Source organism: Pseudophryne corroboree, chromosome 5 (genome assembly GCF_028390025.1).
Source record: "Pseudophryne corroboree isolate aPseCor3 chromosome 5, aPseCor3.hap2, whole genome shotgun sequence".
Taxonomy (NCBI): Eukaryota; Metazoa; Chordata; class Amphibia; order Anura; family Myobatrachidae; genus Pseudophryne; species Pseudophryne corroboree.
In genome coordinates, this window is record NC_086448.1 from 496,210,585 (window position 1) to 496,236,463 (window position 25,879).

Sequence of the window (25,879 nt, forward strand, 5' to 3'; positions counted from 1 at the left end):
AAACAGTAATAATGTCAAAATGTCTCCCAAATACACAAAAATATATATTTATTCCAAGGCCTTGGACACAATCGAATTGTGAAAACAATGTGAACTGAAGATAAAGATCATTGATAGAGAGAAACATGGTGCATAATAATTATACTCTATTTAACTTTGCATTGCATCACCTGATTGTGAATACAGATGAACAATCTACCACTATTGATCCCTTTACTACTAGCGATTAAGGCTACTATAGATGTTGCTGCATCAGCAAAAGATGACAGGAGCTGTATAAACACATTGGGGTAGATGTATTAACCCGTAGAAGGCATAAGGAAGTGATAAACCAGTGATAAAGCAGTGTTAAATGCAAGATGATAATGCACCAGCCAATTGGCTCCTTACTGTTAATTTACATATGGGAGCTGATTGGCTGGTATGTTTATCACCTTGCATTCATCACTGGGTTATCACTTCCTTATGCCTTCTCCAAGTTAATACATCTGCCCCATTGTTTCTTGTGACGTCCCAACACCAGGCTGAACATACAAAGTAACTGCCGGTTATAAGCCAGGGGGGAAAGGGCAAGGGTCACAGTGATATAATGCAGCCAACCTCAATTACTTTATCAACATTTACAACCTCTTCTTCTTTTTTTTTTTTGGAGAGTGAAGAACATAATAAGCTGTGTGTGTACAAGACAGTGTAACAATGTTGATTTTAGAACAGTACGGCAGGAGAAAACAACAATCAAACATGCATGCAGGATAAATGTCAAATGGAGGCAGTGTCAGACTAGGGCATGAAGGGCCCACCAGGCGAAGGCAGTGGTAGGGGCCCATGCTTAACCAGTGTGGCCAGCAACCACATTGGCTTGGCCAACCATTATAAAGGACATAGTCCGCAGACAGCATGAATACTACAGCTTGTTCATCCACGTTCCTGCTCTACCAGCTAACTGTAACTGACCCTGTAATAGAGCAACAATTTATAATTCCTGGAACCTGACATTAGAATAGGAGATGGGGGCCTTAGGCATTGGGGCCCACCAGTGATTGCCCCTGTACCTCTGTGGGCCAGTCCAACCCTGAATTGAGCTAATTATCAGTTAACAAAGTCCTGGTACTTGGAATTGGGCCTGGAGATCCTGCAGGTCTCGTGATTAAAAATTTGCCTGATTGGGAGCCTCCGCCTGGGAATTATCTACATTTATTGGTGTTTCTATAATGGGTGCAATGTGTGCAGCGCAAATTGGCTCCGGGCTCCAGGGCAGGGGGGCACAATGCACACACTGCAACCATATTTGAAACTTATCTTTCCGGTGTCCAGCATCAGGCATTGCAATTGCGGTGAAAATTACAGCCAAAATGGCCCCCAGGCATGCGCAGTAGTTACATTGTTCTCCAGAACATGACGGGCACCATGTTTCTGGAGACCCACGCATGCACAGTAGACTCTGGCAAATGCTGGGCAGAGAATGGGACTCACCCAGAGGTGCACATGGGTCTCTCTCGTGATTGAATGGTGAATTGAACATGAGTTACTGGTGCCTGTTGAGCTCATATACTGTAGGTCACCATCAACCTTAGTGATGTAGCTGTTTGGCAATGGGCCAATCATCAAATCTTGCCTAGCTGGTGCAACTTGGGTCACCATGCGAACTGGTTGTCCATGTAGCAAATGAATCAGATGGTGTAAGTATCTGTCAAAGCTAGAGTTTGATCATTATCTGGAACTAATTAAACTGTGCACATCCTGAAAATATGCATGTAACATTTCCATTTGGAAAATATTGCACTTTGATACACTCCGTAAACTACCACCATTCCAGCGGAGGGGGTACAGACACTACAGGGCCCAAAGCAGAGGGATGGCAAGCAACACCATCCACCCTCCCAAAGCTCTGCTTATCACTATGATTGAACCAGCCCCCACATACTCTCAGAAGAGCAGAGCAGGGGCCACAGGGTGTTAACTTGTAATTGTTGGATCCTCTCCCAAAGTTCCCATTATGCCTTCTTTTTTGCAGCATTGTGCTGTGAGTTGAAAAATAAAAGAAAATCTAAACTGATTTAAAAAAAATTCTGCCAATCTGACATCAGCTCCAACTCATAATATAAAAGAGATTTACTTTGTTTTTCACAATCCATAATCAAACATGCCCCTTGTGTGTAACAAATAGAGGTAACAACTAGAGGTTAGCTATAGTTTCATTTTCATTTATTCATGTCAAAAGTAATTTTTGTATCGCTTGACATAATGAAAAACCTATGTTTAATTCTGGGTTTATAAAATGTTGATGATATGATTCAAACAAAAGTGTACAACTTATGTTTCCTTTAACACTTTCATAGAGGAAAAGCTCTAAACCACTAAGTTAAATTCCACTGCTTTATTTTCAGTGAATGTGATGTGTAAGGCTTTTTATCTACAGTGCTTTATATTTTATTCATATTTTGTAATCTTTTACATGTAAATATTTTGTTCAGAACCTGAAAGCAGAACCTTGTGTAATTAGAAAGTAAGATACTGTAAACATGTCGTTTCCTGTAAGAAGTGTTTTACACTGCTGTTTATCTTTTCTGAAATAGTTGGATTAACTACCTACTGTTTGACTGAGTCTATTAATAGATGAATTGAACAGTGCACATTTTTCACTCTAGCCTGCCATAAACAGCAATAAAAATAGGCATGGATTATTTATAAACCAATAAAACCCATGCATTTTTTTAATTGGAGCTCTAAGATCCATAAATGCTAATTATGCTTAGAAGAAGCTGCCATAGATAAGGCAGATGGAGAATTGCTCGTGCACAGAGTGTAAAAGTAACTAAAGTATTCTATGTGATAAGACTGTCTCTCTACCGATACTAATAAATTGTGCTACATTAGCCAAAAATAACACCTTAGACATGTATATTGTTTGGCTACATCAACTCACAAAGTATCAGGCAACAGCTTGCGGTAATATATCACACAGGCTGAATCACAAAGAGAATATTTAAACGGTAAATTATGTTAAAAATGCTTGCATTGCTAGTTCCTGCATAAACAATCGAATTATAGCTTCCTATGAAAAACTATTTTTATTTTATTTTTATTTTTTTCCTGAAGTTGTTTTTCTATATGCTTTCCATCTCTATGAGTATGACATTGGTGCTGACTGCTGAGAGTACCTTTTTTATAGCCAATCCCATTTTTCTGTGGAAATGTCAATTTTTCAGGATTGACCAGCTGCACAAACATCCCTAATTGTTCTGCTATTAGTCTCTAGGCCATTCCATATTAAAAAAAAATATTCTATTAGCATATTTAGTAAAGATTGCATGCTTGGATGTAGTAGTCCAAGGTTAAGTGAATTTATATTGTGCATAATGTGGGCAGATTGACTGACTCAGCATCATAGTGTCCCTGGAAATTATAGCAATGATAGTAAATGCCAAATGATCATATGTCGTATTACACAGATGTTTTTACCAATAAACAAAGGTATATTTGCAATTAAATGTATGTGCAACTACATGTTCTGAGGATAGTAAAGTACCTTAATACTGTAGTCCACAGGTTCTCTAACTCGGTCCTCAGGACCCCGCACAGTGCATGTTTTGCAGGTAACCCAGCAGGTGCACAGGTGTATTAATTACTCACTGACATATTTTAAAAGGTTCACAGGTGGAACAAATTATTTCACTAGTGATTCTGTGAGGAGACCTGCAAAACATGCACTGTGTGGGGTCCTGAGGACCGAGTTTGAAAACCTGTGCTGTAGTCTTTAGCAACTATCCATATTTGATAATAAAAAATACAGGTGGATCACATAGAATTGTAGTGGCTTACTGTATGCAGCTCTTTGCACTTATAAACATAGTACCGGCCCACCTAGAACTGTTCCCAGTGGAGAGGTGGAGCTTGTTTAAGGAGGATTTCATGTCTCAGGTTCGCCAGCCTAGCTTGCACATGGAGCAAGATGAGGGTGGTAGTTCAGGTCCTGCCCTGAGCAACATGCCCCCATTTTGAAGAAAGGTGCTGGATGCCACCCCTGCTTTACCCCTATAACTCCGCAGAATATCAGTCATGATGCGGCTGACAGGGGGCTGCAAGCAATATTGCACATGTCCCACAGCCATCAAATTTGAACATAAACCATTGGTTTACGTACAAATCTGAATTAGGCCCATTGCCCATTCTTACCTTCTCTCTCCAACCTCCATTCCATTTCCTGTTGTGCAGTGGGAAAATTGCCTGACATAAGTTAAGGAGGGAGTCTGATTGCACGTGTAAAAGGCATTTTATTTAATTTATTTTAGTTATATTTATATTAATTTATTTCATTTCTATATTTTTACTTTTTTTGTCCTAACAATAGAAATACTGTATGTGGACAATGCCCACCTATTTCTGTGATGTTAGATTCATTTAGTAGGAAAGCATTTGGTGGGTCTAAAGAACATTTTTGGTTGAGTATTTGGAGTACATTTACTGTAGTTGATCAGACAAGTTTTACATTGGGTTAGTTGGATGAAAGTTGTGTGGCCAACTTGTTCCCTTTTAGAAAGTTTGACCAATTTCTATTGCATTTTACAAAAAAAAGTGAAAACAGTGGTAGCTGTGTGCAATAAATGAATAAAATAAAAAAATGTATGAAGTTGCAGCAGAATTTTGTAGTGGAACAGGCTATATCACAAAGGCCAATCTGATCTGTATTTGTAAGTTCTTCCTCCTGTCAATGAATTGAAAGTCTATAAACAGAGCTATAAACACATTGGTTTGTGAGGTGTTCATTCTAATTTGAACAAAAAGCGACTAAATTCCATCAGAGAAAAGAGAGAAATTTTACACCTAAATCTATGAAGTAAATATTTGGCAGGTTAGAAATGTTTGCTTCTGATCACAGTATGCAACTCTATAATTATTGAGGTGTTTTTTAGTATATAACTTTCTAAGTGACTTCAAAGCAGTGTTAAAAGTGTTACAACATGTTAAAATATATACTGTAATTAAACCTGTAATCTCACTTTACAATTTTATCAGCCATTGGATTTTGAAAGCAAGAAGAGTTACACACTAAAAATTGAAGGTTCAAATCCACATATTGAAGTACGATTTTTTAACCTGGGTCCGTTTCGTGATACCACCACCGTGCACATTAGTGTAGAAGATGCGGATGAACCTCCGGTGTTTGAATCTAGCTATTATTTTGTGGAAGTCTCTGAAAATGTGGACATTGGGACTACAATACAGATTGTTTCTGCCAAGGACCCTGATGCAACCAACAACTCAGTCAGGTAAGTGACTATGAACACTGTTGTTACAGATGTGCTCATTGAATTGTATGCTTTAAGAGTAATACATTGCTTTTGCTTTGCGACTTTAAATTATTACACACTGGGGTATTCTCAAGATATACACAAAGATTTTAGTTATTTCTTGTATTAAGTAGCAAAAGTTGAAACAAATGTGCATCATTGCCTCTCTTGCTTGAAAAAAGATTGGAATATTAATAACTTCATGGATACATAAAATGTTATTTAATGGCATTACACTAGCATTGTCATCCTTTTCATAACACTTACAGTAGTGTTAGTGGCCAGTTCTAGAGTAAATGTATTATATATATACCAGGTAGCTTTCACAGCTCTGTTATGTGCTGTGAATTGGAGTTTCCCAGGAATTCTGAGCTAAAGCTGGCCACATACAGTGCATATGGAAGGTATTCACAGCACTTCACTTTTTCCACATTTTGTTATGTTACAGCCTTATTCTAAAATGGAATAAAATGATTTTTTTCCCTCAAAATTCTACATACAATACCCCATAATGACACTGTGAAAAAAAGTTTTTTTGAGATTTTTGCAAATTTATTAAAAATGAAAAAATAAGAAATCACATGTACATAAGTATTCACAGCCTTTTACGTGAAGCTCAAAATTGAGCTCAGGTGCATCCTGTTTCCACTGATTATCCTTGAGATGTTCCTACAGCTTAATTGGAGCCCAGCTGTGGTAAATTCAGTTGATTGGACATCATTTGAAAAGGCACACACCAGTCTATATAAGGTCCCACACTTGACAGTGCATGTCTGAGCACAAACCAAGCATGAAGTCAAAAGAATTGTCTGTAGACCTCCAAGACATATTGTATCTAGGCACAAATCTGGGGAAGGATACAGAAAAATATCTGCTGCTTTGAAGATCCCAATTTGGCCTCCAACATCCGTAAATGGAAGAAGTTCATAACTGCCAGGACTCTTCCTAGAGCTGGCCGGCCGTGTAAACTGAGCAATTGGGGGAGAAGGGCCCTAGTCAGGGAGGTGACCAAGAACCCGATGGTCACTCAGTCAGAGCTACAGCATTCCTCTGTGGAGAGAGAAGAACCTTCCAGAAGGACAACCATCTCTGCAGCACTCCACCTATCAGGCCTGTATGGAAGAGTGGCAATACGGAAGCCACTCCTTGAGGAAAAGCACATGGCAGCCTGCCTGGAGTTTGCCAAAATGCACCTGAAGAACTCTCAGACCATGAGAAACAAAATTCTCTGGTCTGATGAAACAAAGATTGAACTCTTTAGCTTGAATGCCAGGCGTCATGTTTGGAGGAAACCAGGCACCGCTCATCACCAGACCAATACTATCCCTACAGTGAAGCATGGTGGTGGCTGCATCATGCTGTGGGGATGTTTTTCAGTGGCAGGAACTGGGTGACTAGTCAGAATGGTAGGAAAGATGAATGCAGCAATGAACAGAGACATCCTGGATGAAAACCTGCTCCAGAACGCTCTTGACCTTAGACTGGGGCGACGGTTCATCTTTTAGCAGGACAACGACCCTAAGCACACAGCCAAGATATCAAAGGAGTGGCTTCAGGACAACTCTGTGAATGTCCTTGAGTGGCCCAGCCAGAGCCCAGACTTGAATCCAATTGAACATCTCTGGAGAGATCTGAAAATGGCTGTGCACCGACGCTTCCCATCCATTTTTTAATTTATACCATTAATTTTTTATAATAAATTGTGTTATTATTAGATACACTATTACTATTGTTGTCATATTGATCAAATGTAGCGTAGCCTTAACTTTGCTTTTCTATGATAGAAATACAACTGGTAGAGATGACTGCTTACAGCCTGTACAATTGATTATGTTATCACAAAATGCCTTGGGCCCTTTTGGAGAAAAGCACTATATACATAAAATGATGATGATGATGATGATGATTAGAATTATTATTATTATTATTATTATTATTACCACCACCACCACTATATATAATAGGCCCAGTGAAACCTATGTATATGGTTACATTACACAATTATCCTGTTGCTTGACTCTCAGGTTGAGTGTCAGGATCGAACTTTGTGTGCCCAACTGAACATGCATGCAACTTAAGTAGGAGCGGCATGGCATAGAAACATAGCATTTAAAAAAATTACATCCAGATGTATGTTTCATTTTTATAATGCGTTATATCAGGATAGTATTTTAAAATGGTGACTAGTTTAAAGAACGTTTTTTTTAAGTGAACACTATTGTACTATAAATGTAACATAATCTTCTGTACACCTACTGTATAGTAATTATATACATACTGCTGCTCCAATCACTGTTCAGAACAGCATTACTGCAAACTAACATGGGCCCTCATTCCGAGTCGTTCGCTCGGTATTTTTCATCGCATCGTAGTGAAAATTTGCTTAGTACGCATGCGCAATATTCGCACTGCGACTGCGCCAAGTAATTTTACAATGAAGATAGTATTTTTACTCACGGCTTTTTCATCGCTCCGGCGATCGTAGTGTGATTGACAGGAAATGGGTGTTACTGGGCGGAAACACGGCGTTTTAGGGGCGTGTGGATGAAAACGCTACCGTTTCCGGAAAAAACGCAGGAGTGGCCGGAGAAACGGGGGAGTGTCTGGGCGAACGCTGGGTGTGTTTGTGACGTCAAACCAGGAACGACAAGCACTGAACTGATCGCAGATGCCGAGTAAGTCTGAAGCTACTCTGAAACTGCTAAGAAGTTTGTTATCGCAATATTGCGAATACATCGTTCGCAATTTTAAGAAGCTAAGATTCACTCCCAGTAGGCGGCGGCTTAGCGTGTGTAACTCTGCTAAAATCGCCTTGCGACCGATCAACTCGGAATGAGGGCCATAGTGTGTGAAAACTTTATTAAATGACAACAAGCAGCATCTGAATAGAATGGCTAATTTCATTTTTTGCAACAAACCTTTGTCCCCTGTATTTTAAACTTTACATTCCTGCAACTAATGGTAAACCTGGTATTTGGCTGGAATAGAGACATTCTTTTAGTTGCTAACATACTGTATAAAAAATAATAGTTCTTGCTATTAAGAGAGTAAATGGGTAATTTAGAACAAAGGTAATGCCTGTGCAGCTTTGCACTAATGATTAATATAACATAATAAACATAATCTTGATGCTGATCTGACCTTAAAATGTCAAGAAAATGAAAATGTGTTGAAAAAACCTTGTAAAAAAATTCTTAACAAGTCAAACCCTGGAAGTCAAACTTCACCGAATGCATACATAACAGAGCTCAGGTTACAGGGATATAAGGAGCTATTTCTAAATCATTAGTTCCCAAACAGCACCTCTAAGGGGAGATGTATCAAGCCTTCAAGAGAGATAACATGGAGAAGTTGGCCATAGCAACCAGTTCACTTCTAGCTATCATTTAGCTTGTACAGTCTATAAAATTAAAGTTATAAATTGTTTGGCTGCTATCAGGCAACTTCTCCACTTTATCTCTCTTGAATGTTTGAACACATATGAGGAGGAGCAGCTGCAACACAGCTCTCTCTGACATTTAGGGGGGAATTCAATTATTTTACATACCCCCATGCTGGCAAGTTGAAATTAGTGAAAAGTGACCCATTGGGCGCCCAAATGGCACTTTTCTTGTAGCACTCAGCACTTTCATCATGTTTAGCCATTTTACACAGCTAAACCCAGTCTGTATGGGTGCAAACAGCGCACAAAAAAAGGTGTTATGATGGAAGAAGCATGATGGTGAAGGTGTGGATTTGCAGGTGCATAAGGGAAGGAGCTGTGTGAGGGAGAAGTGTAAGGAGCCAGAGTATGAAGGAAGGAGCATGGTGATGGAGGAGAGGAAGAGCCAGAGTATGAGGGAAGGAGTAGGATGATGGAAGAGAGGAGGGGCCAGAGTATGAGGAAAGGAGCAGGGTGATGGAGGAGATGATGGGATTGGAGTGTGAGATAAAGAGCAAAGTAATAGAGGAGAGAAGAGGTAAAGTGTGAAGGAAGGAGCAGGTGATGGCAGAGAAGATTAGGCTGAGATATGAGGGAAGGGGTTGTGTAATGGAGTAGAGGAGGATCTAGAGTGTGATATACAGTAAGAACCAGGGTAATTGAGGAGAGGTTATGGTCAGAGTATGAGGGAAAGAGCAGGGTAATAGAGCAGAGGATGGAGCTGGGGAGTGAGAGAAGGAGGAAGATTATAGAGGAGAGTATGGAGCCTGGCTGTGACGGAAGAAGGAGGGTGATTGAGGAGAGGATGAAACCAAAGTGTAAGGGAAGATGATCACCAGAAACTGATCAACCATTAGGCAGACCAAACTGTAGTCTAGGGGTCTAGGGTTTGGGTGCATGCCAACCTTCCTTATTAAGGCATTTTGAGATGCACTCAGTTCCCCCCAGTACTATTAGCAATATCACACTGTAGCCTTGGCTGATGTGAGAGTAGAGGAGCAGTCACCAGGACTATAAAGAAGAGTCATAGCGCATAGGATGGAGTTGATGAAGTTAAGTAGTTAATGCTAATAATAACATGTATGATGCTGTATTGATTTTGAGAGCTGATATTTTAAGGTAGATGGGAGTGGGGTGGAGGTATGTGTAATGTGGGTCTATAGGGTTAATTCTATTTTCTGGAGAAGGGACACATCCTCTTAGGCTATGTACACACTAAGATGATTTGCTAAGAAGCGATGTCGTCCACGACGGGATCATACACACTTGTCAATGCTGGTATCGAGGAATGATGGTGGGGGGGTAGATCGGGGGCCATGCTGTATTTGGCAGCATGGCCCTCACTGGCAATGTCACCAGTCAGACCTGCACGCACCAGAGTGTGCATTGTCAGCGAAATATACACACTGGAAGATATCGGGCATACACTGCCTGAATTAGGCACATTGTACACAATATCGTCAAGTGTGTATGCACCCTTAGTCTTTCACACTGGTATTATGCTAGCTACTCATAGCTGGAGGCACAATAATAGTAAAGTGAACTTATCTTAATATTAATATATTTATATTAAAATTATTTGGTGGGCAAGGGGGACCAAAGTATTAGTGTCATTATGAGCAATTAAAATGGTTGGGTGGGTAAAAATAGTGTTGAACATAAATAAATGCATTTTACACACATTGGAGGAGGCATAGGCCTTGCACCCTCTCTGGCTTTATTAGTGATGAATAATAATTTAGTACCATCTAACACACTATATTTGCCCAAGCAAATTGACTCACCATTCTGTGTCATCTCTATTCAACAACTTCTTAAATGTGAGCTCTTAAAAGCATGGCCTTCTCCCTCATGTACTCTCTTTGCTTACCTGCACCATCAGTTCTCCCTCCTCAGTAATACTGTAGTTTGCAATCAGTGGCTCTAATCCCAGAGGTGAGGCTATGCTTCTGTCACCCACGCCAAAGTCTTAGCTTGGTGCTCCCTCCCTCTACCTCCCCTCCGCTGCTTCCTGCTTAAAAAAATTCCTTGGCTGGCTTCCCATCCCAATATGCCCTGAAGGTGGAAGTCAAAGAAGAGAAGGTGTGGTACAATTAGACTGTGGGCTGCAGAGGATACAATTAGGATTAGATATGTGCGGCAGACACTTTTCGGTTGTGTTTTGGATTTGGATCTGGATCCCCGTTTGTGTTTTGGATCTGTATTAGTTTTGCAAAAACCACCCTTTCGGGTTTTGGATTTGGATGGAAAAAACATAAAAACAGCTGAAATCACAGAATTTGGGGGGAATTTTGATCCTACTGTATTATTAACCTCAAAAACATTAATTTCCACTCATTTTCAGTCTATTATGAACACTGAACACCTCACAATATTGCTTTTAGGTCAAAAGGTTGCATCAAGGTCGCTGAATGACTAAGCTAAGCGACACAAGTGGGCGGCACAAATACCTGGCCCATCTAGTATGGCACTGCAGTGGCAGACAGGATGGCAGTTTTAAAAAATAGGCCCCAAAGAGCACATAAGGCAAAGAAAAAAAAGAGGTACAAGATGGAATTGTCTTGGGAACTCCCAACCACCCGGGCTCTCCCAACCACGCATATGTTGTTTATAAAGGACATGCACAGTTTAATAAACCCATCATTTCAGCGACAGGTGGTCCCCCTGGAAAAAGCTCACCAAGTTCTCCAAATCATAGCTAGCTACAAACATACCAACTCCTTTGATGACTTTTCACATTATGAGAAGAGGCAAGAGGATGAGGACAGTGTCAAGAAGTTGACTTCAAATTAGAGAGGCACACGCAGTCAGGAACAACACACAGGCTTTGACCTCCACTGCTATATTGGTGTGGAACAGAAAGGACTTCAACCAAGCAAATATATCATTATTAGTTACCACATTACTGGACAAACTGAAAAACTAGGGTCCGAAGCCTCCAAATTTGTACCTCCTTCTCCATGTTCAGGGATTAAGATAATCTCAGATTTAATGCTGGGATTCAAATAAAACTGGTCTATACCACAGGATCAAGATTGGATATTTTCCCCTCCACAAAGTCTGGAGACTTATTTTGTGAAAATCTTGTGGGTTTCTTTTTTTAAAAATTTTTTATTGCATTTTTAATTACATATTTTGTGGCAGATGCCTTATTTTTGTTTTTCGCAGCTCCCAGTTACACGCATGTGAGCATACCTTTGTGTCCCAGTTACACACATGTGAGAATAACTCTGTCTTGTTATTTTTTTCATATTTTATTTTTAAATAAAGCAGCCCATTAGATGTTTTAGCAGCCCCTCCTGAGCACCCACAGCAGCTACAGATGGGGCAAATTGAGTCCGGGCGGGTTCGGTAAAGTACTAAGCAGGACTGTGCAGTGAATTTTTTTGTTACTGAGCTCCTGCCCTAGTGGAGCTTACCACTCTACAGTCAAAAATCATTTCATACTATAAGTAGGACTGTGGGAGGAAGCAATGCTAACCTCTGTGCCCACAGCATGCCTCAGTCTGCCAAGCCAGACATCTTCCTTGCTGTAAGCCACCATGAGACTCCATATTGGGCATAACTGTTTGTGCCTCACAAAAGCTCCGGGTCCATCTAGTGCTGTAGTGCAATGTAAAGCTGATGCAATGCAAAATCACTGAAACTCTGTTCTTCTAACACCGCGAGTTCTTGCAATAACCTTACACAGCCCTTGGGAAAAGAAGAACCCTGTACAGCAAATGCGCATTTTCTAAATAAATAATCCCAAAATGTGGAACATCAATAATAAATCAAAAGTAAGGTTGACTAATTGGAGCCATTCATTGGAGTGAGTCCGTAACATGAAAAAATTGAGAAGAACCTCTCACCAATGCTTACTAATTTCAGTTTTACTTCTCCGGCAATTGTGCTGGATTATGATTCAGTCTCTTCTGAGTCACACTGACTTTGACCACAAATGAGGTCTCAACCCACTTTATTTAAAAACACTTAATCAATATAGCAATTTCCACTTCCACCTTTGCGGCTATGTTTTCACAAATTTGTTTGTGATGTTGAAGCTTGTTTCATATCTGCTCTAGGCTTTTACTTAAACCTCGGATCAAGTACAGCAGCACTCCTGACAATTATAAGGCAGCACCCCTGGATTTATATAGCGTAGGCAGCACCCCTGGAGAATTACACAGCACAGAAGACAGGCAACAGCACTCCTAAACTTAAACGGCAGTGGGGCAGCACCCTTGGACTGATAGGGCAAAGAAAAGACGTGAAAGATGGAATTGTCCTTGGGCCCTCCCACCAACCCTTATGTTGTGTAAACAGGACATGCACACTTTAACAAATCAATCATTTCAATGACAGGGTCTGCCACATGACTGTGGCTGAAATTATTGGTTTGTTCGGGCCTTCACCAAAAAAAATCAATTAATCTCACCTTGCACAAACTGGCTCTACAGAGGCAAGATGTCATCCTCATCCTCAGATTCCCGCCCTTTCTGTGTTTACATCCTCATCCCCACAGATAAAAAATATTCAAACAAAACCACATCATTTAGGTGTCAGTGGACTGCTTACACTTTTACCCAAAGTTTCTGAACTTGACAATGACTTATGATGAATGTGCTGCAGGTGATGTATAAGGGAGGATGTTCCTATGTGGTTAACGTCCTTACCCCTACTTATTATGGATTGACAAAGGCAACATGTGTCTTGACACCTGTTGTCCGGATTTGTGGAGAAATATTTCAACACCGAAGAGGTGTTTTTTAGGTATTTTGCCCAGGCATGACAATGGGCTTTTTCATCCCATGGCCAACAACTGTCTCCACTAGTGCTTTATTCAAACAAACCACATCACCATCAGAATTTTCATTGTCAACAGCCTCCTCAGCACCAGCTACACCATATCCTCCTCATCCTGGTGTACTTCTAGAGTGACATCCTCAATCTCAATACAGGTTGAGTATCCCATATCCAAATATTCCGAAATACGGAATATTCCGAAATACGGACTTTTTTGAGTGAGAGTGAGATAGTGAAACCTTTGTTTTTTGATGGTTCAATGTACACAAACTTTGTTTAATACACAAAGTTATTAAAAATATTGTATTAAATGACCTTCAGGCTGTGTGTATAAGGTGTATATGAAACATAAATTAATTGTGTGAATGTAGACACACTTTGTTTAATGCACAAAGTTATAAAAAATATTGGCTAAAATAACCTTCAGGTTGTGTGTATAAGGTGTATATGTAACATAAATGCATTCTGTGCTTAGATTTAGGTCCCATCACCATGATATCTCATTATGGTATGCAATTATTCCAAAATATGGAAAAATCCCATATCCAAAATACCTCTGGTCCCAAGCATTTTGGATAAGGGAGACTCAACCTGTATCAGCAACTGGACTGGCGTTGCTCCTCCCAGCACTTGCAGAGGGTGTGCAAATGGTGGTAGGAGCCTTCTCTTCTCATACAGTGTTGTGAAGGTCAGGCCTAGAGATCGCAACCGTGGACAGTGCCAGCACCCCAGTATTTTCACAACACCTCTGTAAATTTACAGCTTACAAGACAAGGCCAGTGTACATTTATTTTAACTGCACCCCTGTATTTTACAGCATACAGGGCCAGTGTACTTTATTTTAAAAACAGCACCCCTGTATTTTACAGCATACAGGACCAGTGTACTTTTATTTTAAAAGCAGCACTTCTGTATTTTACAGCATACAGGGCTAGTGCACATTGATTTTCACTGCATCCCAGAATTTTTACAGCATACAAGACAGGGCCTGTGCATATTTTTTATACTGCACCCCAGAATTTTTACAGCATACAAGACAGGGCCAGTGTATATTTATTTTACTGCACCCCAGAATTGTTACAGCATGCAAGACAGGGCCAGTGTAATTTTATTTTAACAACAGCACCCCTGTAGTTTTACAGAATACAGGACCAGTGTACTTTTATTTTAACAACAGCACCCCTGAATTTTTACAGCATATAGGACCAGTGTACTGTTATTTTAACAGCAGCATCCCTGAATTTTTACAGCATACAAGACTGGGCAAGCACCCCTGTATTTTCACAGCATACAGGACCAGTGTGATTTTATTTTAACAATACCCCTGAATTTTTACAGCATACAGGGACAGTGTAATATTTTAACAACAGCACCCCTGTATTTTTAAAGCATACAGGATCAGTGTGCTTTTATTTTAACATCTGCACCCCTGAATTTTCACAGCATACAGGGCCAGTGTAATATTTGAACAGCAACATCCCTGTATTTTTTACAGCATACAGGATCAGTATGCTTTTATTTGAACAGCTGCTCCCCTGAATTATTACAGAATACAGGGCCAGTGTAATATTTTAACAGCAGCACCCCTGAATTTTTACAGCACACAGGACCAGTGTACTGTTATTTTAACAGCAGCACCCTGAATTTTTACAGCATACAGAGATTATTACAGCATACAGGACCAGTGTGCTTTTATTTAACAATAGCAGCATCCCTGAATTTTTACAGCATACAAGACTGGGCAAGCACCCCTGTATTTTCACAGCATACAGGACCAGTGTGATTTATTTTAACAACAACACCCCTGAATTTTTACAGCATACAGGGCCAGTGTAATATTTTAACAACAGCACCCCTGTATTTTAAAGCATACAGGACCAGTGTGCTTTTATTTTAACATCTGCACCCCTGAATTTTCACAGCATACAGGGCCAGCGTAATTTTTGAAAAGCAACATCCCTGTATTTTTATAGCATACAGGATCAGTGTGCTTTTATTTGAACAACTGCTCCCCTGAATTATTACAGAATACAGGGCCAGTGTAATATTTTAACAGCAGCACCCCTGAATTTTTACAGCATACAGGGCCATTGTGATATTTTAACACCAGAACCCCTATATTTTTACAGCATACAGGACCTTTGTGATTTTATTTTAACAACCGCACCCCTGAATTTTGACAGCATAAAGGGCCAGTGTAATATTTTCACAGCAACACCCCTGAATTTTTACAGCATACAAGACTGGGCCAGCACCCCTGTATTTTCACAGCATACAGGACCAGTGTACTTTTAGTTTAACAACAGCACCCCTGATTTTTTACAGCATACTGGAGGACAGTGCCCCTGCCCCCTGTACAACACAGTGACAGCCAGGACAGCAACAACACCCATGTACAGCTGCAGAACCCCTAACAGCACATGAAACATCAGTGATAGCCAGGAAAGCCCGGACAGTACCCCTAACAGCACAGGTACACCACAATGACAGGAGCAGCACCCCTACAGAGCACACATTGACCCCACCCGACGCCACCACCCACAGAGAGACAGAGGTCTGTCTCCCTCACTCTCCGAGTCTGGAATTAAAATGGTGGTGATGTGTGGTTTTTTATATGGAATCCAAAACCCACGAGATTCCGAGAGCAGTATAATGACGTTTTACCTCATTCTGGTTTCCGAGTCCGGCGGAAAGTCCCGAGCCGGACTATGATTTGGGCACGGAGCTTGGCTGTACTGTATTTAAGCTTATACTGCTACTGATGTATGTGATTTAGAATTTCCTGTTAAACTCATAGTTCTAGTAATCATTTACATAGCTATAACCTGAGACTTGTCAAACTTCAGTAGGTCTATTTTATTGTATTCTGTGGATCTATTGACATTGACTTCATATGAACCTGCGTTTCACATAATAATTTCTTACAGAAAAATTACGTATGTTGGGTTGAGCATTTTAATACAGAGAATATTTTGAACAGCATCTCTACAGTTAATGTAATAATATCTATTATTATTATTATTTTTAAGGTATTCCATTGACAGAGACAGTGATCCTGGGCGATATTTCTATGTTGACATAACCACAGGAGCATTGATGACAGCTAGGCCTCTGGACAGGGAAGACGTGTCTTGGCATAATATCACTATTTTAGCAATGGAGATGAGTGAGTAAAACATTTCAATCTATTGCAGAATTATACTTTAAATATAAATTTTGAACATTAAAGGACAGATTCAATTAGGTGCGTGGTTTACCACATGGATGCTATCCTGTCAGGAGCTATTCAGTTACTGCTGCTTAGCCATTTGGTAAAACCCAGAGGGTGCACTTAATGCATATTTTTACTTACAGCATCAGGAGCTGTGTGAGGAAAAATCTGCAGTAAGTGCACCATCTGGGTCTTATCATGTAGCAAAAGCCATAGATTCTGGGCACTTAACCCAGTATCTATGGGTTAATGCGAGTTAGCCGCTGGATGAACGTGCTAGTAATTGACTCCATCCAGACATTAAACCCTAGTATTACATATGCTCGGTAAGCTCCTCAGTTAAATGAATCTACCTCCTGGGGTCATTTACAGCTAGCGGCACAGTGAAAAGTTGTGCACGTTTAGTGCTCTGGGAGATAACCAATTATGTACCATAGCAACATATTAGTGTTTTCCTTTCTTAATAAGCCTATAACTAATGTATACAGATATTTTATTTAGTTAAATACGTGTTTGTACTTATTTTATGAAAAATTAAATTGTGTGTTAGAAAAGGTAATTACACAAAAGTGTGAGGTTCTGGACATAAAACCTTCAATATCTTCTCTTGCTTTGCCATTCCATGGCAGTATGCAGTTGACATGATTCGTAGTCTATGAATAGAGCCAAGATCATTTCCTTCTGCTGGGTAGAGTGGTTTGCACGGGACTGAGAATAGTACATGCCAAATCTTGTTATGGAGAATATCAAATGGTGAGCAATTATGTTTAGTCATATCTGAATCTTGATTTCCATGTTTAATTGTAATATGTAAATTAAGGTTCAGATTTCTATCCAGGATAACGAAAAACTTTCTGAAAAGACTTGGTATTTAAATAAATACTACCCTGTGCATTGAGTTATATTTTATATGTATTATTTTAGATAATCCAGCACAGATTGGAAGTGTTCCAGTTGCAATCAAAATATTAGATGTCAATGACAATGCTCCTGTATTCACCAAATTCTATGAAACCTTCATGTGTGAAAATGCTAAAGCTGGACAGGTAAGACTGAGCTAAGAATGGCAACATATACATATACAAGATATATGCCATATACAAGACCATGGTAACTAGCAAATATAATTGAAAATAGTAATGCAGGACTATCTAAAGACATTATTGGACAATAGGATCAAAACAAATTTTGCAAAAAAAAATGAATTTTGTCAAAAAGCTATTTAAGTAAAAAGACATGCTTTAAATAAAAGGCTTGGCTCATTTGTGAGCAAAATTGCTTTCCATTAAATAGACTGAATTTTTTTTAGCCATTAAAGTGCCACGACTGCAACCCTTAGTTAAAGAGGCCTAATTCAGAGTTGATCACTTCAGCAAATTTGTTAGCAGTTAGGCAAAACCATAACCCTCATTCTGAGTTGTTCGCTCGCTGCTATTTTTAGCAGAATTGCTAATAGGCTAAAATCTGGCAGTTCTGCGCATGCGTATGCACAGCAGGGCGCACGCGCTAAGTATTTTTACACAAAACTATGCCATTTTACTCATGGGCGAACAAAGCTTTTCAATCGCTCTGCTGATCGTAGTGTGATTGACAGGAAGTGGGTGTTTCTGGGCGGAAACTGGACGTTTTCAGGGAGTGTGCTAAAAAACGCAGGCGGGCCAGGTAAAAACGCAGGAGTGGCTGGAGAAACGGGGGAGTGGTTGGCCAGACACTGGGCGTGTTTGTGACGTCAAATCAGGAACTAAACGGACTGAGGTGAATTCAGGGCCGGCAACAGAAATCTTGGGGCCCGGTACACTGATTTTTATGGGGCCCCCCATAACCACCGAGTCCCCCCTACACTTTTCATCCCCTCCTCCAAGCATTGCATGTACATTTAAGGTACTATAAACATAAAAACTATAGATCATGTATAAAAACAGGTTCCACGCTATGTGGGGGGTCCGCTGTGTTGGGATTGTGCTGCAATACAGGTGTTGGTGCAGTCACTAAGTGGCTCCCTCCGCTGTGCCTGGGTTCTGCTGCCAGACAGGTGGAAGTGCTGTAACTGCTGCGGCTTCTTTCCTCAGTTGCACCAAGCAGTACTAGCACAGATGAGGATGATGCGGCAGGGCATGGTGTTGTGTACAGTATACAGAATAACACTGTAATCTGAGTATATCAGATCACTGTGATCGTAGGGGCATAATTATTATTATTAATATTTTTACAAGGCAGGTTGTTGTGTGACTTGTAGTGCTGCTACATGTGGGTATAACGTGGTGCATAGTGTGCACCAAGTTATACTCACATGTAGCTGCAGCACAAGTCACACAACAACCTGCCTGATAATAATAATAATTCCCCTTCCATTAATATGATCTGATATACTCAGTGCCGTCCTAATATCTCTGTGTATTACATGATCATTTTGACATGCATGCATGCATGCATGCATGTATGCAGATGCATCCATGATATGTGCCTGCCTGCAGCCCGCCCCAAACTAAACCCAAAGCCCCAAACAAACTCTGAGTCTGTTCTGCTGGAGAGCCGAGCGCGCCTGCAGTGCACTGTGCACACACTTGGCTTACCAGTCCAGCAACACACAGGCACAGCCGTCGGCGTCGCTAATCAACCAGGCTCCGAGTGACCAGTGACCTCTATGCCTCAACAAGGTGCCAACAGTCCCGCTACTGCTTGGCCACGCGCTCCTCACACAGCAGAGACAGCTAGGCGGGCAGGGAGGACTCGGAGGGGAGGAGAGGTCCAGACGCTGCGTCATGTGCAACGTCATTGCACTGCACACGGGGACTGGCTGACAGCTGATCTGGGGCACTGACAGGTGACCACAGGGCTCGGGGAGGGGGCCGCTGAACAAAAAAAAGGCACTGTCTGATTCCTTTTGACTATACAGCGGCGGACCGCGCGATGCAGAAATTTATAGAATTATTTAAATCTATGGCATGATGCTGCCACCGCTGGACCTTGGGGCCCCTCACAGCATAGGGGCCCGGAATGGATGTCCCCTTTGACCCCCCCTGTCGCCAGGCCTGGAGGTGATCACAATCTAGGAGTAGGTCTGGAGCTACTCAGAAACTGCAAGGAAATACTTAATAGCAGAAGTGCTAATCTTTCGTTAGCAATTCTGCTACGCTAAAATACACTTCCAGGGGGCGGCGGCTTTGCGTTTGCATTTCTGCTAAAAGTAGCTAGCGAGTGAACAACTCGGAATGAGGGCCCATGTGCACTGCAGGTGTGGCAGATATAACATGTGCAGAGAGAGTTAGATTTGGGTGTGGTATGTTCAAACTGAAATCTAAATTGCAGTGTAAAAATAAAGCAGCCAGTATGTACCCTGCATAGAAACAAAATAACCCACCCAAATCTAACTCTCTGCAAATCAGGGCCGGTTCAAGGCCACTCTGCGCCCCCGGGCAGGAAACGGGGCGTGGCCTAATACAGGGGGCGTGATCAGTTACGCCCCCTGTACATTGCTAGCGCCGCTTGAATGCTGAGCGGTGCGCGATGACGTCATCGAGCACCGCACAGCAAAAGGTCCTCTCCACGAAGGGAAACTAGACGCGTAGCGTCTAGTTCCCTTCGTGGAGAGGACCTTTGCTGTGCGGTGCGCGATGACGTCATCGCGCACCGCTCAGCAAAGTTACTCTCCACGAAGGGAAACTAGACGCTACGCGTCTAGTTCCCTTCACAGGAGGCGGACGGGGGACGGCAGCGGAGGCGGACGGGGGACACAGTGGGCAGCAGTGGCGGATCTTGCCACGGTGCGGCACCCTCCGGATGGCGCCAGCGCCCTCCGGAAGGCGGCGCCCCGGGCAAAAGTCCTGCTTGCCCGTGGCAAGATCCGCTACTGCTGCAAATGTTATATTTGCCACACCTGCAGTGCACATGGTTTTGCTCAACTGCTAACAAATTTGCTGCTGCAATCAACTCTGAATTACCCCCCATTGAGCAGAAGTTTGGTTTTCATATAGCTAATTGTATGCAGCATTGCTGTCCACTGCTGTGTTTTATACTTGTCAATTGTTTTTCTGTTTGACTCAAGTGAAAAATAGATGCTATTGCTGTAAAGTATACTTTTAACTGCTGTACCTTTTAATTCCTTATAACAGGCTGTGTTCAATGTTCTTTAGGAAACATTCAAATCAGAAAAAGAAAAATAATAATAATAATCATCATCATCATCATTATTATTATTATTATTATTATTATTATTATTATTATTATTTATGGTAGAAACTGCACAATTAGACCAGGTGAAAACAAGATAATATAAGATGAAATGGCTTAATATGAGTATAGAAGCTGCTATTGTACAATAAAAGGATCTTGCAAGGCTTATTGAAAAGCACCCAAGCCACAATTTATACTGTATATCTGCTTTAATGGGAGTCAATGAAAGTAATAGGACAGGAAATAACTTTCGCAGGAAAAAAAGCAGTTATCATTGTTATTGTCATCTACTCCTACAAAAGTATGGTCCAATTGATATTTTGTTTTCCTCCAATAGCTACACTATTCCATATGTTACCCAGCATGGTTTTCAACTTTTAGTACACTGTGATGTCACTGTTTGTGTTTAGTTTATGGCACCTGGCTGGCAGGATATTCAAAGTACAACCTGGGCAAAGACTTTCTGTACATCATTAAAGCTAAAACCCTGAAAACAGTAATTTTGTGATATATGGTTAAAGTGAAATCCATGCAGACCAGGAATATAAGAGTAAAAAAGACCTGAAAACATGACAGGCAAGATAATTAAATATTCAAGGAGTCTAAACCACATTTGCCACAGTTCAGTTTTGATCTGGTTCTGTTTGAGCCAGGGAATACATAGTAGGTTTCAACCAAGGCTGAAATTGGCAACTTTCTTTTTTGGTGTCATAAAGGATTTATGAACTTCAGCAAATGCCTAATGCCATAATGCAGTTATATTAAAGTTAATAATCATATTTCCATATGACCTTCCCTTCTAGTAATTCTCCTCTGAATTATGATTGTCCTTTATATGTTTTATAGTCAAGTGGTTTAAACTTTTATAACACAAGACATCTTAAGAGAATACATTCTATCAGTTATTTCACCTTTTTTATTCTTTATCTGCATTTTAGCTGATTCAGACTGTAAGCGCAATAGACCAAGACGATCCACCAGAAGGTCATCATATATACTACAGCCTGGCTCCTGAGGCAGCTAATAACCCAAACTTCACATTAAGAGATAACCAAGGTAATCTATGCAACAAAATGAACTTTGAAATATTTTAGTCTTCACTTGCGTTTAAAATATCATAGAGAAAATACGTGTTTAATGTATATTACATATTGTAGCCTATATTGTACTGTTGGCTTCAATATTTGTATAGATAATAACAAATCTTGTACTTCATTTGTACTGTTTTTTACACAGTTATGTAAGCAGAAATGAGATGTGGTAATCTATAGATAGAATGGCTACAGTATATAAAATGTGAGAATGTATGTACTGTATAGTATGACTTAAATGGGGGTATTCAATTGTTTGAAAAGTCAGCTGGGTGTCTGCTTTTTCCTATCTAATAGACAGGAAAAAAACAGACGCCCAACCAACTTTTCAAATAATTGAATATCCCCCATAGAGTTATTAAACCCCCTAATCAGTCTATTACTCTCCAGGAAGCCCTATTACTGAATGTTTTTGAATGTTTTAATGAATGTTTGCTGAATTTTCTTTATTATTATTTTTGCTGTGTATGGTGAAGCTAATTGTCTACTATCTAACAAGGATATGGGTGGTACATTTTGCTATCGCACCAAACGCTACCATGGATGTTGAGAGTGAGGGGTGGGAAAGTAAACAATTCTTTCTTACTAAGTCAAACATTTATTTCCTTTATTCAATAAATGAAAAGTACATATCACATTCAATACAGGAATCAATTCTTTAGACGTGCGACCTAGGTCCCATACATGAAAATTATGAAGAAGACAAGCCAGAGGGAGCTTGGTCAAATTTAATGAAAATATCGAATTAACAAAAGTTATGACTCTATGCCAGAACGTCGCCACCTTTCCACATCGCCAGAACCCATGGAAATAGAGGCACCCTGTGTAGCGTACTTTGGGCATTGACCCAAATCCCAAGGTATCATGAAATGCCTCTGAGCAGGGGAAATATACGCTGTGTCTAGAGTTTTGAGGTAGACTTCCTGTAAGGAGGCAGAGTGAAGATGTTTAAAAATGTTTTGGGTATGTTTCGGAATCAAATCCATATCTGGAAAATCTGAAATATCCTTACACCAATTTTGATAAGTGCGGGGCCAAAGTTTTGCCTTAGTATTAGATTTAAGATCTGATTTTATACTTCAATAAAATATTTTTTAATAAAAAAAGAAAAGTACATAATAATTGTGTAAGATTTCCTGTCCCCTCAATGAGCGAGCCCCAATGGCTACCACTTCAAGGGAGATAGGAAAGCCTTAGGAGATGAGGACTGGCTGTCGTGGTAATTATGGAAGCGTGTGTGAGGTGTGAGATGGGGTGGGAGACGGAGACGTGACTGAGGGAGGACAGCATGGGGTGGGACATCCAGAGAGGAGGTTGGAGCCAAGTGGGGGGGAGTAGGCTGAGATTTTGTAAACTAGTATTATAATGTAATAATGAAGCCAAGTCAAGCTTGCGCATAGGGGACACCTGTAGAAAAAATTGATTACCCAAGAGCTCTGGTGCTTTAGGCATGGGATGTACCACTAAGCAGCGGCCTCTAAAAAAGGGAAGTCACTCCCACAATAAAATATAGAGAGGAAGGTTGAGGCTGCGCTGAATTAAATCTGTATAGCCACAATATTGATAGTGTATCAAATATGTAAAATGTATTATATAAAATAAACAATAGAATTTAAATTAGATACACCATAAAAATGCATGCATATCAATAATTTGAAATATAAAAATTCATACAATATGAAAATATTGGTTACCCAATCAGCCAGGAACTTGGTATAGATATATTGTGAAGGACTCCGTTCCAAAGTTATTCCCCTGTGTATATAGAGTCCAATATCACAAAGTCTCGGGTGGTAAGCAATGTCCAATAGGATAGACTGTAGTACTGTTAGAGGATGGTATGCTCCAGGATTTTTGGTGGTGAGCTCCTCATGCAATATGGTGAGTGTACTTCCTTGGTTCAATTTGCTAATTTGGAATCCTCTGAGTAGAATTGGATTATTCAGGACAAAGTAAGGGGATTGTCCGGTCCTCCGCTCTTGTGTTCCTGGCGTGGGTCCCTGTACACCTGATGCATTTCGCTGCATTCAGCTAGCAGCTTTATCAAAGGTATATATGATTGAGACATATGGGGTTTATATACCCCTTTCAAAATGGTGGCTGATTGGCACCTGGCAACATTATTACACAATTATTGAGAAGTATGCATATAAACATAGCTAAAAAACCAAGAAGACAGACCTATTTCTCATAGAATGAGATGAGTAAAGAAAGAATTCAATTTCTATTCCAATTTCATGATTTTAATGTTCTACATTGCTTAACAACATAAATAAACAGGAAGTGAGTATGTAATTAACAGCCAATCAATGGATTTGTTATGGCTGTGGTTGCTATAGAAATACATCTCTGTTCCCTACTATTGGTTAGGGACATATCTAGAGGTAGCACAGTGTCTTAGTCATATCGGGGATACAGACTGGCAGGGGAAGTATCTGCAAACTGTTATTAAAATATAAATTGACATGAAAAAAACATTTTCTACTGTAGAAAATGTTTATTTTCAGGCCAAATTAATAAATTACTCACAAAATGGAAGGCTTGGACGTATCAGAAGCTTTTCTTACTATAAGGGCCTTATTCAAAGATGGAAACAAATGCCGTCACATCAGTGATATACAGTAGTACACAGCAGCGGTGCAAAAATATGCAAATCTCGCAGCCATTGGGTTTTGCATTGTGACACCCACTGGATGTGTCTCAGATCTACTGCTTGTTTCTGAATGTGCAATCATCAAATGCACATCAGTCGATAATCAAGTAAACCTATGGTCATGCAGCATTACCACCCAAAGTAAGATGCTGGAGCCATTGTAACTGCATACAGGATCGCAGTCGCAAATGGTCGCTGCACACCTGCATTTGCGATCCCACGCCCATGTTGCCTCCCTCAAACCTTAGTCACTTTGTGAAAAAATCCTCAATGTGACTACTGGCGCAAGACCGTCATGGCGCCTACACCGTGCGGCATACACTTTGCCCTAATAAGTTGCCCAAATTAGGTGCATGACTGTGGTTACATTTCCACCCACATGTAACAGCCATATTTAGTTTGGCAGGGCAAGAGTATTTATGTCCAATGATGATAGAAAAAGTGGAGACGTTGCATGTAACGGTGTTATTCCCAGTGTAGCGGGGGAAAGCATATAACCTTTCTCATCAATCAGAAATTCTTTTTTTCAATTGACTCTAAGGTGACAGAGGTTAGGACTGTTCCCATACTTTCAATGGGAAATAAATGGTAGAGTGTAACAACAAATTCATCACTGCTATTGTTGTAGGCAAAAATGAAAAAAAGAAACAATTAAGTTACAGCCATACTTTTACTGTATTTGAAGTAATAGTACTGTGCACACTTTATTTGTTTTGTATTCATATCTTGAAAACTTTTGTAAGAAAAGGAATCTTAAGGTAATATAGCTGTTCATTTTAAAATCAATAATGTGCAAGATGCTTTAAGTATGCAAGATGCTCTGAGTTAAAGTTATTTTTTAGTCTTTCCAAATCCTTCTCATGGTACAGTAATTATGATAATAACAGACCTCAAAAATACAGATTAGCCTTTTCTAAGGGATATTGCATCAATACTGTAGATTCAGTAGGCATTTACTTTGGAATTTGGATAATAAGAAAATATGGTATTTTAATCTATCCTCGCGGCACAAAGCAGTTCTCAAGTGTACAGCCGGAGATTCCTGACAAGTGAGCACCCACCGCCACCACTCCAGTTGTGCACTCCCGAGTGGCTCAGAAGTGGTCCAGACCATAACCTATGGAGACGTGACTTGATATCATAAGTTACGCATGCTGTCTCACCTTTCTGCCATTGCACCCAGTGCTACTCACTGATTGTCGTGACAAAGACAGGCTCTGTCTTGACACTCTCGTGTCTGTTGATGCATAAACT

General features: G+C 40.4%; 1 protein-coding gene across 1 annotated transcript in view; it reads left to right on the plus strand.

Annotated features, from left to right (window-relative positions):
• CDH20 (cadherin 20) overlaps window positions 1-25,879 on the plus strand; it is a 770,622-nt gene that overhangs the window by 738,361 nt on the left and 6,382 nt on the right. The window contains exons 9-12 of the mRNA XM_063922978.1: window positions 5,017-5,270; window positions 16,527-16,663; window positions 17,633-17,754; window positions 21,820-21,937. Of these exons, the coding sequence (XP_063779048.1) occupies window positions 5,017-5,270; window positions 16,527-16,663; window positions 17,633-17,754; window positions 21,820-21,937 (631 nt within the window). The remainder of the gene's footprint in view (window positions 1-5,016; window positions 5,271-16,526; window positions 16,664-17,632; window positions 17,755-21,819; window positions 21,938-25,879) is intronic.